The sequence below is a fragment of the Anguilla anguilla genome, chromosome 5 (assembly GCF_013347855.1).
Source record: "Anguilla anguilla isolate fAngAng1 chromosome 5, fAngAng1.pri, whole genome shotgun sequence".
NCBI lineage: Eukaryota > Metazoa > Chordata > Actinopteri > Anguilliformes > Anguillidae > Anguilla > Anguilla anguilla.
The window spans coordinates 59,862,514-59,879,149 of NC_049205.1; the positions used below are offsets into that span (position 1 = coordinate 59,862,514).

The window sequence follows — 16,636 nt, forward strand, 5'->3', positions numbered from 1 at the left end:
CTGCTCTGGGTGAGCAGCATGGCCCTGACTCTGAGATGCAAGCACACACTGCACCTCAGCCTGTATGCACTGGCTCTAGTGGGTTTGCATTTAACCAGGAGCCGCAATGGCCTGTGGCGCTGTGGACAGTTTTCAAGGAAGCATTGGGGCATGTTACAATTATAATGGGTTTTGACCATATAAGGTCTGACTTGGCCAGTGTTCCAGCCTCTCACACTGCCACCACCAAATGACCCTCCTCCAAAACAAGGGGGGGGGGGGGGGGGCTGCATTGTAATTATACAACCCACAGGGGAATTAGCAATACAGCTGGTAGCATGGAAGGGACTTTGGACAGTAGGTGTGCTCTTCTTATCAACTCTGTCACCTCTGTGCATGTAATGAAATTTGGACGTGCAGTTTTCCATAATTTTCAACAAATTTGGCACTACTGCTCCGTGACTTCTGCCAGTATTTTCTGTGACAAACACCCAGCATTTACTGTTTAGGGGGGGTGGAGGTGGGCGGTTGGGTTGGACTTCATGTACAGTTCCACCGTTGTGTGTGTGTATCCCACCCATTGATAATCCATTCACAACCTATGGAGATTTAACCAGGCTGTATACATTGCTTTTTGGAATGACTTGAAACTCAGATGCCCAAGTGCCCCCATATTCACCACGGAGAAGCCAGCTGGTAATCATAAACTTCTTCAAGCTTAAAAAATTTCCTCCACCGCATATATAAACTGTCTGAGTAGACCAAAATCATACAGCATCACTTCAAGGTCAAATGTTGGATTCCAGCCTCATTCAACAAACTAAAAGAGTAAATAATTGATCAGAGTTGGAATTAGTTTATTAGACAGTGGTGCAAAGACCAACAGAGCAGTAGTGATCATGCTGGGCTCTGTGATTCTCCTATGGATTGGCTTCAGCCTCCTCTTCCTCCTCTTCAGAACTAGGAGGCCCAAAAACTTCCCCCCTGGACCTCAGCCAGTCCCGATATTTGGAAACCTGCTGCAGTTGAACCTGGTCAATCCTCTCGATGATCTCAGAAAGGTACAGTTAAAAACTAAAATCATGAATAAGTGCAAGTTTCTCAGGATAAAAACATCAGTTTAACAGCTAAAATGTAAATGTAATGTAAAATGTATTAGTTTCATATAACAATAAGTCATAAGCCATCAGAAAAGTGAGACTGATCTCCTGGTGCAAGCTCACCCAGATTCTAACAGTGCTGAGTAATCTGTCGCGTGGAAAATATTCACTGGAAGAGTTCACACGCTTCAGGCACAGTGTTCCTTGTATGAAGTGCAAGTACCAATAGAGCAATAACCTTAGAGGTACAACTAGAAAGAAAAACGTGGTGGAAATGTATTGTTGAAAAAAATAATGAATACCTATGTCGCTCTCTCAAGCCCCACATGACAGGCTAATTCATGTCATTTCCATCTTCCATTACAAATGCAAGCTGTCGGAACGCTATGGGAAGGTCTACAGTATCTATATTGGGAGCAAGCCAGCTGTGGTGCTCAACGGTCTGCAGGCAATGAAGGAAGCACTGGTCAATCAGTCTGTGGAGTTTGCTGGACGACCCCAAGACCTTTTGATAAATCACCTAGCAGAGGACAAAGGTAAATGTAAAACCTTACATTGTTCAAAATAATAACACACTCTGCACAACTTCCAGGCAACCTGGCAGTTCAAGAGCACAAAGTATCATGTCTTAATATTTAATCATTACAAGAATATTGCTATATGTATTATGCACAGTGGCTTGAATCAGAGAAACAAATTATATTCAAAAAGTAGTAGAGACAAGCTATAGAAAGAAACAGTCATTAGGCACCATGAATTAAATTGTGTTCTAACTAGAAACAGTGAAATCTCTGGACAGCTCATGTGAATAACCTAAAGAAAAATAATATACAAATGGCTAAAATGGGTTGAGAATACAAGAACAATGGTAAAAGTAGACTTGACTACAATAATAAAAATAAAAGAGTTATACAAGTATTCTTGCCAAATTTCTGGTATCACTCAATATTTATTGACATTGTTTTAAAAATGCTGCGCCCGGTGGCAAGGATGACCAGCAACAAATCTGAATCTCTTAGGGGTTGTCTTGACTTACGGGCCTGTATGGAAGGAGCACCGGAGATTCGCCCTAACAACCCTTCGGAACTTTGGCCTGGGGAAACGATCCATGGAGGAGAGGATTCTGGGAGAGGTCTCCTACATAGCCTCAGATTTGGAAAATAATGCAGGTACCACTTAATAGCAAAAAACTTGTTTAAACATCTGTTTCTTTTGTGACATTCTCCGTGTAAACCTGAGTTCATCTGTTTGCCCTGTTTTTAAATAGGAAACATTAACCATAAACCCACAATTTAGCAATGCAAAGAAAAGGTTACTCATGGCTGCTTTGCTGACATTTCTGGAAGGTAAAGCTATCGACTCGCAGATCCTGTTCCACAAGGCCTCATTCAACATCATCTGCACTGTCCTGTTTGGGACTCGATACAAACATGAAGATGAGTTTCTCCAGCACAACATCCGCTACATCAAGGAAAACTCAAAGATTGTCAATGGCCCCTGGGCTATGGTAAGTACACCAAACTCTATCCAAACAGTAGACTGAGAGCTGCAGACAACTCTCTTTGACTGGAGACAATTTACTTGACATTTTAAATTAATGTGAAAAATGATTTTCAAACTCTTTATGGAGGAACAAGAACAAACCGAATCCTTCCATTGGTATATATATATATATTTTAATTGAATTTGTTTAATTCACTGGCACAAAGAAGAAAATATTTTGGTTATTCCCATCTGAAATGTTCCTTCTCTGCAGTCTCTCCTGTAATGGACTATACATATATCTACAGTGAGCAGTATCGTGTTCGGGACAAACATATTTTTATTGATTTGTTCTCCACAATTAAAAACTTGAAATCAAACAATTTACATATGAAGTGCAAATTCTCAGCTTTTATTTAAGGATATTTTTATGCATTTTAGTTTCATCCTGTAGAAATTACAGCACTGTTTGTAAATAGGGCATCATAATGTTTGGGGCAAATGGCTTCACAAATGTTTCTGATTAGTCAGGTGTGTTCAATTGTTTCCTTAGTGCAGGTATAAGACAGCCTTCAGTATCAAGTTTTGATTCTAGCCATTTGATTACCCTTGGAGTCTGTTACTGACTATTTCATCATTATGAGGCTGAGAAATAAGAAAACACTGGTGAGATCAGTAATCACGTAATGGTAACCATGTAATCAGTAATGGTAGGTTGAGGAAGACTTCTACCAACAAATTCTCACCAGAGTGAAGAAAAAACCCCATATATATATATATATATATATATATATATCCTTTATTTAACCAGGTAAAAGTCTCACTGAGATTAAAATCTCTTTTAGCAGTCCAAATAGCAGTCCGTCAGATCAAAAACACTCTTCAGGAGGCAGGCCTAGATGTGGCAGTGCCTACTGTCTGAAGAAGACTTCACAAACAGCAAACCACTAGTTAGCCACAAAAACATAATTGCCAGATTACAGTTTGCTCGCATGCACCTCAAAGAGCCCACAGAGTTCAGGAAAAACATTTTGTTGGTACCAAGACTCACTTGTATCAGGGTGATGGCAAGAGCAAAATGTGAAAGTCAAAAGGAATTACCTAACACCCAAAGCACCCGGCCTCCCCTCATCTGAGAAACATGCTGGTGGTTGGTGTTATGGTTTGGGGATGTATGGCTGCCACAGATACTGACTCACTCGTCTTCATTGATGATAGCAGCAACAGAATGAATCCTGAAGGGTACAGAAGCATCTTACCTGCTCAAGTTAAAGCAAATGACTCCAAACTCATTGGACTATGCAAGACCTGGGTCAAATACATATTTGTTTTGGATTCAAATACTTTTCTACACTTTACTGATCTTGTCTGGTGTATTGGAACCAATGAAATACTCTCAAAAAGTGTCATCCGCGCCTTATGGTCATAATGGCAGGCTCGATTACACCAAGCAAGATCAATAGAGCACAGAAAAGTATTTGAATCCAAAACAAATACGTATTTGACCTAGGTCTGGACCATGATTCATCCTACAGCAAGACAATAATGCCAAACATACTGCTAAAGCAACAATGGAGATTACAAAACCAAAAACTTGAAATTCTTGACTGGATAAGTCATTTACTTGATCTGAATCGAACTGAACAAGTGTTTCATGTATAAACATGTATTAAATGTACATAAAGTTAGACCTAAACGCAAGTCCTGTAACTTTCCACATTGCAGATTTATGAAATGTTGCCCCTGCTGAGGCACCTCCCCCTGCCCTTCCAGAAGGCCTTTCAGAACATGAACATGATCAAAAAGTCACTGGCAGACCAGGTATCCCAACACAAAGAGTCTTGGGTACCAGGAGAGCCACGGGATCTAACAGACTGCTACCTTGATGAAATGGACAAGGTAACACAGTACATGTTTATCCACCATGCTCTTTGCCGTCCACATGCACATACCCCACAGTCCACCATGCTCTTTGCCGTCCACATGCACATACCCCACAGTCCTCCATGCTCTTTGCTGTTCACATGCATATACCCCACAGTCTAAACTCAAATGCTTGTTGGTCCATGTTGTAACCAAGGAGTCTTCAACATTGGAGCAGGCATCAGTAAATCCAGGATGTGGCATTCAGTTTTGTCACATTGTAGCCTGTTCAAAATAATAAAGCTCAGTGATGATGGTTTGAGATTTACTAATGGATCCCTCTCATTACTGTCTTCATCACTGTCCCTTTCAGAGAGGGGACGATGTCTCTTCCTTCAATGAAAAACAGCTGATCGGTTATCTGCTGGACCTCCTCTTTGCTGGAACAGACACCACTGCTAACACACTCCTCACAGCCTTTCTGTACCTCATGACTCACCCAGATGTTCAGGGTGAGTTCTCAGTTGTGTTTCTACGGTTACTTGTGCATGAGACTGAAATGCGCACACCTGCAGCAGCCTTTAAGGTGGAGAACGATGTCTCCCAGTTCAGTGACATGTGCCGTCTCTGCCTGTGGTCTCCAGAGAGGTGTCAGAAGGAGATCGACGAGGTGCTTGGGGAGAAGGAGCAAGCTTCTTATGAGGACAGACACAAGATGCCCTACACACAGGCCATGACGCACGAGGCTCAGCGAGTCGCAGACACGGTGCCACTCAGCGTCTTCCACACCACCACCAAAGACACACGGCTGATGGGCTACGATTTACCCAAGGTGAGGCCACCAAGCATCAGTGTTGGGGAGTAGTTTACCTTCATGTAAAATGCTGTTAAACTAGTAGTTTAATTACATTTTGCAGCGGTTTGCTGGTAGTTCAACTATATTCAATTGTGTGTAGTGGTTGTAGTAGTTAATTGCCTTTTTTCGTCATTTTGAGGTATACAGTAAATGCCAGCTACTTTTGACCCTAAATACAGGTATATATTTTTTTTCCAAACTCCTTTGACCAAATATTGCCTACTCGACTACCCGATTCAAAGCCCTGACCCTTGCCTACACTGCCGCCAACAGGACAGCCCCCATCTACTTGCAGGACATGACTCAATTCTATGTGCCTGCTCGACCACTCCGCTCTGCGGCAGCAGGGCGTCTTGCAACCCCTCCCACCCGCCCAAAGGGATCACAGAGCTTCTCCACCCTAGCTCCCCAGTGGTGGAACGAACTCCCCGTCCCTCTCCGAACCTCCCCCTCACTATCCATCTTCCGCCGTGGCCTGAAGACTCATCTCTTCAGACTATACCTAGAATAACCACCACCACGCTGTATATATATTTTTTTTTAAATTTAAAAAAACCCTTTTCCTATCACTTGTTACATGTTGCCCCTTCCCTGCACTTCTTGGTAAATTGTATTCGTCCTAATACTGTAGCTTATCTTCTGCCTAGTTTGGCTTTGCAGATGTTAGACCAGGATAGTGTTCTTTGTTCTCGGCTAGAAATAGCTTTACAAAATAAGTAATTGTACCTTACTGAACCCGTGTTCAGCAGTTGTCTACGATCATGAAAATGCACTTTTTGTACGTCGCTTTGGATAAAAGCGTCTGCTAAATGAATGTAATGTAATGTACTCTCACTGCTTTCCCTCCAATCTTGATTGGACTCTGCTTCATTAGAGTTGCCAATGGTCAACTGGCAATTGGCACTATTGCTGGTTCTTCCCATTGAGATGTACAATGGTTTTCCCTGTGTGCATAAAGAAGGCACATCATGTCGACGTGATAAGGATCATTTTTAACTTTTTTTTTTTTTAGTAATTGTAGTCAAAATTGTAGCTACTTTTCACGTTGGGCTAGCTTGGCTGTAGTTCAACTATTGTGTAGTTTCAGAGTACTTTCCTCAACACTGCAAAGCATCAATTACTAGCCAGGATGGTACTAGTCCACGCAGTCCCTGAGTCCAGCTGTACTACTGTCAGCAAACTACTACAGTTCCTCAAACCATTTAATTTTTATATCCCTCTTTTGCATAACTTCCTGTGTGTCTCTTTCACCCTCATCCCTCCATCTTGTTGTCCCTGCTGGTTCTGGTTTCAGGGAACCCTCATCATCCCCAACCTGTCCTCTGTGCTGAGTGAGGAAAGCCAGTGGAAGTTTCCCCACGACTTCAACCCCTCCAACTTCCTAAATGATCAGGGAGAGTTTGTGAAGCCAGATGCCTTCATGCCCTTCTCTGCTGGTAAGACTCAGCCACTTTCTGTGCACTGATTTTGCTTAGATTTTTTAAAAGTGGAATAACTAGGGGAATAGTTGCTTGTACTGTAAATGTAAAATGACATGTGAATGATGCACACAAAATCTCCAGGCCCTTCTTACATTACTGTATTGTCGGGGAGGTGAGGATAAAGTAAAATATGCTAATGTTTTGATTCCAGCATTTTTAACAGCTAACTCGTCCGTTGATCGTTCGGCTCTTGGAATACCGAAGTGCATCAACAGTTAAAACTTCTGATTTGTCTAACACTTAAGATACATTTATTTTATTTTATTTGGTAATTATCAATTAAGTCACTGAACTGGTTGATTGGCAGATCATTCTGTTGGATCAACCTTTATCAAAATGCTACAGCTCGCAGCCAGATTGAAATTATTCTTAAGTGTTCTTAAGTTTAAGCAAATACTCAACGTGGGTCTCGAGTGTAACGCTGTAAAGTTACAAAGCAAAAAAACACGAGACACGCGACTGGGATTTGAGTCCCGGTCGCACCATTGGCCAGAGGTCCGCATTGGCCTGGCAACAATTGGCTCAAACTCGCCGGGGAATGATGGGGGTAAGGCGGCTAGTTCCGTTGGTCTCATCGCTCTCTAGCGCCCACTCCTGCTCAGACCAGGGGCCTGCAAACACTCAAACCGAATATATGTTGTGAAATATGTTGACTTTGTTATCCTCCGATGACATAGGCAGTGTATGATTGGTGGTGCACCCGCAGTGTGGAGAATGGCGAGAATAGGCATCACATGAATCGAAGGAGTCATATGTCTGCCATCTCCTCCTTGAGGTCAGCAGGAAGGGTTGCTGGTAGGAAATCTACAAGTTTGGTTGAGTTGGGGGCTGGGGAAAATGGGATAAAATCAGGTATGCTAACAGCAGGTTAAATAGACTGCATTTATATAGCACTTTACAATTGATGCCTCGCATTCACCCAGTCACACACACACTCACACACCAACGGTGAAAGGCTGCCATGCAAGGTACCAATCAGCTCGTTGGGAGCAATTTAGGGGTTAGGTGTCTTGATCAGGGACACTTCGACACGCCCAGGGTGGGGAATCGAAGCGGCAACCCTCCGACTGCCAGACAACAGCTCTTACCTCCTGAGCTATTTCGCCCCCAACCCCTGATGGCCGCCGCAACAGGACTAATAAAACTGACTGATGTTAAAGCTGACCGAAAAGTTTACCACCAAAAGAAAAGAAAGGCCCACATGTTATGTAGTTGTAATAGGGATGGGGGGTGGACAGTTACACAATTTTTGTTGTTTTGGCCCTGTACTCCAGCAGATTTGACTTGAAATGAAACAACAAACATGAGGCTAAAGTGCAGACTGCTTTAATTTGAGGGCATTGACATCCATACCGGTTGATCCACGGAGGAATTACACTCTTTTTTATACACATTTTCCATATTTTAAAGGACCTGAAGTAATCGGACAAATGCCCGCACAGCTGTTTCTTGGCCAGCCGTGTGTCATTGCATCATTTCATGAACAAGAAAGCTCGCAAATGGCTGCAGACTGTATTTGAAATGAAACAATGAATATGAGGTCAAAGTGCAGAATGTCTGCTTTAATTTGAGGGTGCTGACGTTCATATCAGGTGGTCCATGCATTACAGCCCTTTTTATATATAGTTCCTCCATTTTAGGGGACCAAAAAGAATCAGATAATTGGCTGCTCAACTGTTTCTTGGGCAGTCATGTGTCATTACATCATTAATTCACGCAAACGAAAGCCACCAAAAGGTTGTGAATTATGCTGTATCTACACATCCGGCAGTAAACAACTCAAAATTTTATTTATGACCATTATCTGTCCACCCTTGCCCCCCAGCCCACACCCCACACCTGTCCTCCTGCACTGTGACAAAATGGCCTTTGGGATGTCAAATGTTGGAACTTCATACACATTTTTGTTTTAGCGGGTTTGGTATGATACAGTGTGTGTGTGTGTGTGTGTGTGTGTGTGTTTCAGGGCCTCGGATGTGTCTGGGAGAGGGTCTTGCTCGCATGGAGCTCTTCCTGATTCTTGTGACACTCCTACGTCGCTTCAACTTCGTCTGGCCTGAAGACAGTGGTGTTCCTGACTACACGCCTGTTTTTGGGATCACCCAGACAACAAAACCCTACAGACTGGGTGTTAGACTAAGAGGCAGTTGAGATTTTACATTAGGTGCCTGTGGGAGTCATGCCCCACCAGCAGATGGTGCTGTAGTGCACAATTAATTGTAACGCATATCTCTAAATGAACCCAATGGTGATTTAATGAAAAAATCAACTGGTTCAATGAAGAAAACTCATATAATGGTCGCAATTATAAGGGTGCTGCTTGGAGTCATTTTCCTTGGAAATCATAGCTTTGTGTGTGTATATACGTACATTAAAAAATGTAATGCCATTTTGCCATTGGAGGAAAAACTCGAATTAAACGTCTGGTACCGTATAGGCCCACAGTTCAATATTTAGGCTTTGTCTTTAGTGCTACATGGTCAGCATTCATCACTGACTCTGTGTGTGTGTGTGTGTGTGTGTGTGTGTGTACGAGCGTGTATGTGAGAGAGCATGTGTGTGTGTGTGTGGGTGGGTGTACGTGCAAGAGAGTGTGCGTATTACATTACAGGCATTTAGCAGAACCTGCTGCCATGGCGTATGTGTGTGATATAGAGAGAGCGAGAGAGAGTGTGTGTGTGTGTGTGTGTTGGACATTTTCAGAGGAAGATAATCTACTGTATGCATTAAAACTGTTCATGATTCACCTGAAGGTTGAAGTGCAGCTTTCAAAATGTGTTTAAAGAGTATAAAGTCAAAATCAGTGACACCAGCTTCCAATATTACAAAACAGGCCCAATACCCCCCAATAATAAATGATATAGGATGATGATGAGAAAAATTATGTCATATAATAAAGATGTGATTGGGATATACGTATCTGCAAGGCCGGGTGTTTGTCACAGAAGTCGCAGGTGTCACGGATTCCGTGACTATCCACTTTTTTTTGCCGTTTCCGTGATTTTCTCTGTTTTTAGAGCTTTCTGTGATTTTTTGGGCAGTTTTGGGTGGTTACTGTCGACATAGACACAGTTGCGCAGCTTTGAGAGAATGCATTGTTTACCGAATGTACATTGTGTATCCAGTACATAGTGCATACACCTTGGTATACTTGTGCTTCGGAGCCCTAGTCCCGGCTACCTTCCCTTGGGCCCTGGTGTCAAAGGTCAGGGATTTGTTTTTAACTTGTGAGAAACTCAATTTGTTATGGCTACAGATGTCATGGGCTCGGGGACACAGTTCCTACATCTCAGAGATTCAGACGTCCTGTGACACGATACCTTGTGCCAATCTCAGAGGTCAAGACTTGGGCTCCACATGTGACAGATTCCAGACGGTTCCAATACTTGTTGCAGCCTGTGGCTGCACTCTCAGAGGACTGAAGACTTGGATCACACTGCTGTAGGACACCGATCATTAGAATTTGCCTCAAGTGCGGGAGCCTGAATTTCTAATTTTCTGAATTTATCCGACCCTGTACTCAGAGGTTGAATGACTTGGATTCCACTGCTTAAAACTCTGAAGTCTGAAACTGGTTACTTGCTACTCAGATGTCTCTTATGAATGACTTGGTTCTAGTATTGAAACTCTGAGGTCTCTTCTATCTTGTACCCAGCTCTGGGTGAGCAGCATGGCCCTAGCTCTGAGATGCAAGCACACAAAAGATGCAAGCACCCTCCTCCAAAACAAGGGGTGGGGGGGGGGGGCTGCATTGTAATTATACAACCCACAGGGGAATTAGCAATACAGCTGGTAGCATGGAAGGGACTTTGGACAGTAGGTGTGCTTTTCTTATTAACTCTGTCACCTCTGTGCATAGTGCATATCCCCCTTTGTGTGTTGAAGGTAATGAAATTTGGATGTGCAGTTTTCCATAATTTTCAACAAATTTGGCACTACTGCTCCGTGACTTGGTAATTCGTAAATAGACTGCATTTATACAGCGCTTTTATCCAAAGTGGGAAAATAGGAAACATTAACCATCAACTAACAATTTAGTAATGCTAAGGGAAGGTTACTCATCTCTGCTTTGCTGACATTTCTGGAAGGTAAAGCTATCGACTCGCAGATCCTGTTCCACAAGGCCTCATTCAACATCATATGCACTGTCCTGTTTGGGACTCGATTCAAACATGAAGATGAGTTTCTCCAGCGCAACATCCGCCACATCAAGGAAGTCACAAAGATTGTCAGTGGCCCCTGGGCTATGGTAAGTACACCAAACTCTGTCCAAACAGTAGACTGAGAGCTGCAGAGAACTCTCTTTGACTGGAGACAATTTACTTGACATTTTAAATGAATGTGAAAAATGATTTTCAAACTCTTTATGGAGGAACAAGAACAAACCGAATCCTTCCATTAGAATATTTTTTTTTTTAATTTAATTTGTTTAATTCACTGGCACAAAGAAGAAAATATTTTGGTTATTCCCATCTGAAATGTTCCTTCTCTGCAGTCTCTCCTGTAATGGACTATACATATATATCGACAGTGAGCAGTATCGTGTTTGGGACAGACATATTTTTATTGATTTGTTCTCCACAATTTAAAACTTGAAATCAAACAATTTACATATGAAGTGCAAATTCTCAGCTTTTATTTAAGGATATTTTTATGCATTTTAGTTTCATCCTGTAGAAATTACAGCACTGTTTGTAAATAGGGCATCATAATGTTTGGGGCAAATGGCTTCACAGATGTTTCTGATTAGTCAGGTGTGTTCAATTGTTTCCTTAGTGCAGGTATAAGACAGCCTTCAGTATCAAGTTTTGATTCTAGCCATTTGATTACCCTTGGAGTCTGTTACTGACTATTTCATCATTATGAGGCTGAGAAATAAGAAAACACTGTCAGAAATATAGGTCAAATCTTAGGCTTACCAAAATCAACAGTTTGAAATGTCACAAAGAAGAAAGAGCGAACTGGTGAGATCAGTAATCATGTAATGGTAATCATGTAATCAGTAATGGTAGGTTGAGGAACACTTCTACCAACAAATTCTCACCATAATGAAGAAAAACCCCCAAATATATATATATATATATATATACATATATACACATCCTTTATTTAACCAGGTAAAAGTCTCACTGAGATTAAAATCTCTTTTAGCAGTCCAAATAGCAGTTCGTCAGATCAAAAACACTCTTCAAGAGGCAGGCCTAGATGTGGCAGTGCCTACTGTCTGAAGAAGACTTCACAAACAGCAAACTACTAGTTAGCCACAAAAACATAATTGCCAGGTTACAGTTCGCTTGCATGCACCTCAAAGAGCCCACAGAGTTCAGGAAAAACGTTTTGTTGGTACCAAGACTCACTTGTATCAGAGTGATGGCAAGAGCAAAATGTGAAAGTCAAAAGGAATTACCTAACACCCAAAGCACACGGCCTCCCCTCATCTGAGAAACATGTTGGTGGTTGGTGTTATGGTTTGAGGATGTATGGCTGCCACGATACTGATACTGACTCACTCGTCTTCACGTATTTGTTTTGGATTCAAATACTTTTCTACACTTTACTGATCTTGTCTGGTGTATTGGAACCAATGAAATACTCTCAAAAAGTGTAATCCCCGCCTTATGGTCATAATGGCACCAGGCAAAACAAATACGTATTTGACCTAGGTCTGGACCATGCTTCATCCTACATCTAGACAATAATGCCAAACATACTGCTAAAGCAACAATGGAGATTACAAAACCAAAAACTTGAAATTCTTGACTGGATAAGTCATTCACTTGATCTGAATCGAACTGAACAAGTGTTTTATGTATAAACATATATTAAATGTAAATAAAGTTTGACCTAAAAGCAAATCCTGTGACTTTCCACATTGCAGATTTATGAAATGTTGCCCCTGCTGAGGCACCTCCCCCTGCCATTCCAAAAGGCCTTTCACAATGTGAACATGGTCAGAAAGTCACTGGCAGACCAGGTATCCCAACGCAAGGAGTCTTGGGTAACAGGAGAGCCACGAGATCTAACAGACTGCTACCTTGATGAAATGGACAAGGTACCACAGTACATGTTTATCCACCATGCTCTTTGCCGTCCACATGCATATACCCCACAGTCCACCATGCTCTTTGCCGTCCACATGCACATACCCCACAGTCCACCATGCTCTTTGCCGTCCACATGCATATACCCCACAGTCTAAACTCAAATGCTTGTTGGTCCATGTCGTAACCAAGGAGTCTTCAACATTGGAGCAGGCATCAGTAAATCCAGGATGTGGCATTCAGTTTTGTCACATTGTAGCCTGTTCAAAATAATAAAACTCAGTGATGATGGGTTGAGATTTACGAATGGATCCCTCTCATTACTGTCTTCATCACTGTCCCTTTCAGAGAGGAGATGATGGCTCTTCCTTCAATGAAAAACAGCTGATCGGTTATCTGAATGACCTCCTCGCTGCTGGAACAGACACCACTGCTAACACACTCCTCACAGCCTTTCTGTACCTCATGACTCACCCAGATGTTCAGAGTGAGTTCTCAGTTGTGTTTCTATGGTTACCTGTGCATGAGACTGAAATGCGCACACCTGCAGCAGCCTTTAAGGTGGAGAACGATGTCTCCCAGTTCAGTGACATGTGCAATCTCTGCCTGTGTTATCCAGAGATGTGTCAGAAGGAGATCGATGAGGTGCTTGGGGAGAAGGAGCAGGCCTCTTATGAGGACAGACACAAGATGCCCTACACACCGGCCATGACCCACGAGGCTCAGCGAGTCGCAGACACGGTGCCACTCAGCGTCTTCCACACCACCACCAAAGACGTACGGCTGATGGGCTACGATTTACCCAAGGTGAGGCCACCAAGCATCAGTGATGGGGAGTAGTTTACCTTCATGTAAAATGCTGTTAAACTAGTAGTTTAATTACATTTTGCAGCGGTTTGCTGGTAGTTCAACTATATTCAATTGTGTGTAGTGGTTGTAGTAGTTAATTGCCTTTTTTCGTCATTTTGAGGTATACAGTAAATGCCAGCTACTTTTGACCCTAAATACAGGTATATATTTTTTTTCCAAACTCCTTTGACCAAATATTGCCTACTCTCACTGCTTTCCCTCCAATCCTGATTGGACTCCGCTTCACTATAGTTCCCAATGGTCAACTGGTAATTGGCACTTATTGCTGGTTCTTCCCATTGAGATGTATAATGGTTTTCCCTGTGTGCATAAAGAAGGCACATCATGTCGACGTGATAAGGATCATTTTTAACTTGTGGAAGGGTGGAGGTATGGTAGAGGGGTCAGACAAGGACAGCCTTATCTGAAAGTAGACAAACACACAAAAGGCTGTAGGTGTGGGGTGGGGGGGGGGGGGGGTATGGGGCTACTGGGACTCTTTGTGAATTAATCACTTGTTTTCATTTGCTTGACTTGCCATTCAGACGAACTTTGACAATGTTGTGGTATCGGAAGGCCATTATTAATTATCATTGTACTCCCAGTTAATAAAATGTGCAATTTCACGCTGAGAAAATAAGGTTGTGTTATTTTATATTTGCCACAGGACTTCAGCTTTCAAAAGTAAAGTCCACAAGCATTTGGACAGTGTCACAATTTTGTTGTTTTGGCTGTGTACTCCAGCAGATTGGACTTGAAATGAAACAACAAACATGAGGCTAAAGTGCAGACTGCTTTAATTTGAGGGCATTGACATCCATACCGGGTGATCCATGGAGGAATTACACTCTTTTTTATACACATTTTCCATATTTTAAAGGACCTGAAGTAATCGGACAAATGCCCGCACAGCTGTTTCTTGGCCAGCCGTGTGTCATTGCATCATTTCATGAACAAGAAAGCTCGCAAATCGCTACAGACCGTATTTGAAATGAAGTGATGAATATGAGGTCAAAGTGCAGAATGTCTGCTTTAATTTGAGGGTGCTGACGTTCATATCAGGTGGTCCATGCATTACAGCCCTTCTTATATATAGTTCCTCAATTTTAGGGGACCAAAAAGAATCAGATAATTGGCTGCTCAGCTGTTTCTTGGGCAGTCGTGAGTCATTACATCATTAATTCACGCAAAAGAAAGCCACCGAAAGGTTGTGAATTATGCTGTATCTACACATCCGGCAGTAAACAACTCAAAATTTTATTTATGACCATTATCTATTCACCCTTGTCCCCCAGCCCACACCCCACACCTGTCCTCCTGCACTGTGACAAAATGGCCTTTGGGATGTCAAATGTTGGAACTTCATACACATTATTTATTTAGCGGGTTTGGTATGATACAGTGTGTTTGTGTGTTGTAGGGACCCGGGTGTGTCTGGGAGAGGGTCTCGCTCGCATGGAGCTCTTCCTGATTGTTGTGACACTGCTACGTCGCTTCAACTTCGTCTGGCCCGAAGACAGTGGTATGTCTGACTACACCCCTGTTTTTGGGGTCACCCAGACACCAAAACCCTACAAACTGGTTGTTAGACTAAGAGGCAGTTGAGATTTTACATTAGGTGCTTGTGGGGGTCAGGCCTGCGCTGTAGTGCACAATTAATTGTAACGCATATCTCTAAATTAACCCAATGGCGATTTAATGCAAAAATAAACTGGTTCAATGAAGAAAACTCATATAATGGTCACAATTATAAGAGTGCTGCTTGGAGTCATTTTCCTTGGAAATCACAACTTTGTGTGTGTGTATACTTCAGGGGCTGCATTGACAGGCTATCCCTTGTTGTGTGTGATGGGGCCCGCAGCTTTTCAGCCACACGAAGCTGCTGTGTGAACTGGATAACTGCGAGCACATGCCCAGTTGGAAAATTAGCTTGGGATGTAAGCCATTGTAAATGAAAGTACTACTGACGTGAAGATTTTGCCAAGCAACATTGTTGTACGTCGCTCTGGATAAGAGCGTCTGCCAAATGCCTGTAATGTAATGTAATGTAACTTGCGGTGGGTCTTTTGCCTAGAAACTTGCAATGGCAGCAGGTTCAATTCCCAGGTTGGATACTGCCGTTGTACGCTTGAGCAAGGTACTTAACCTGCATTGCTTCAGTATATATCCAGCTGTATAAATGGATGTGTAAAAAAAACAGTTCTGTAAGTCACTTTGTCTGTTAAATGACTGTAATGTAATGTAATTGTGGTTATACATGCAATTTAAAAAAATGTAATGCCATTTTGCCATTGGAGGAAAAACTTGAATTAAACGTCTGGGACCGTATAGTCCCACAGTTCAGTATTTAGGCTTTGTCTTTAGTGCTGCATTGTCAGCATTCATCACTGACTCTGTGTGTGTGTGTGTACGAGTGTGTGTGCGAGAGAGCATGTGTGTGTGTGTGTACGAGTGTGTGTGCGAGTGAGCATGTGTGTGTGTGTGTGTGGGTGGGTGTGTGTGCAAGAGAGAGTGTGCGTATGTGTGTGATATAGAGAGAGCGAGAGAGAGAGAGTGTGTGTTGGACATTTTCAGAGGAAGATAATCTACTGTATGCATTAAAACTGTTCATGATTGGCCTGAAGGTTGAAGTGCAGTTTTTAAAATATGTTTAATGAGTATCAAGTCAAAATCAGTGACACCAGCTTCCAATATTACAAAACAGGCCCAATACCCCCAATAGTGAATGATACAGGATGATGATGAGAAAAATTATGTCATATAATAAAGATGTGATTGGGATATACTGATCTGTGAGGCCGGGTGTTTGTCACAGAAGTCGCAGGTGTCACGGATTCCGTGACTGTCCACATTTTTTTCCGTTTCCGTGATTTTCTCTGTTTTTAGAGCTTTCTGTGATTTTTGGGCAGTTTTGGATGGTAACTGTCGACATAGACACAGTTGCGCAGCTTTGAGAGGATGCATTGTTTACATTATGTATCCAGT

The 16,636-nt window shown here is 42.4% G+C and overlaps 1 protein-coding gene across 3 annotated transcripts; it reads left to right on the forward strand.

Moving 5' to 3' along the window:
- The first annotated feature begins 832 nt into the window (after nt 1–832).
- LOC118226839 (cytochrome P450 2F2-like) lies at nt 833–15,999 on the forward strand. Of its 3 annotated transcripts, none has more exons than XM_035416796.1 (9): nt 839–1,040; nt 1,453–1,615; nt 2,099–2,248; nt 2,426–2,586; nt 4,287–4,460; nt 4,798–4,936; nt 5,069–5,256; nt 6,575–6,716; nt 15,072–15,999. In XM_035416796.1, exons 1-9 carry the CDS (start codon nt 879–881, stop codon nt 15,254–15,256), a joined length of 1,464 nt encoding a protein of 487 aa, XP_035272687.1. In that variant the 5' UTR covers nt 839–878; the 3' UTR covers nt 15,257–15,999. The 3 variants fall into 3 exon arrangements, with proteins under 3 accessions (XP_035272688.1, XP_035272687.1, XP_035272685.1); XM_035416794.1 differs by lacking the exon at nt 15,072–15,999 and adding an exon at nt 8,728–9,213 and having other exon boundaries at nt 846–1,040; XM_035416797.1 differs by lacking the exons at nt 4,798–4,936; nt 5,069–5,256; nt 6,575–6,716 and adding exons at nt 13,151–13,289; nt 13,422–13,609 and having other exon boundaries at nt 833–1,040; nt 15,072–15,248.
- The last annotated feature ends 637 nt before the right edge of the window (nt 16,000–16,636 follow it).

What these genes read in the sequence shown, in the direction of transcription:
- LOC118226839 (XM_035416796.1), top strand. Translation starts at nt 879, where the DNA reads ATGCTGGGCTCTGTGATTCTCCTATGGATTGGCTTCAGCCTCCTCTTC. An exon ending in TCACCTAGCAGAGGACAAAG is followed by an intron (nt 1,616 to 2,098) that starts GTAAATGTAAAA and finishes TGAATCTCTTAG; the next exon opens with GGGTTGTCTTGACTTACGGG. An exon ending in GACTCACCCAGATGTTCAGG is followed by an intron (nt 4,937 to 5,068) that starts GTGAGTTCTCAG and finishes TGTGGTCTCCAG; the next exon opens with AGAGGTGTCAGAAGGAGATC.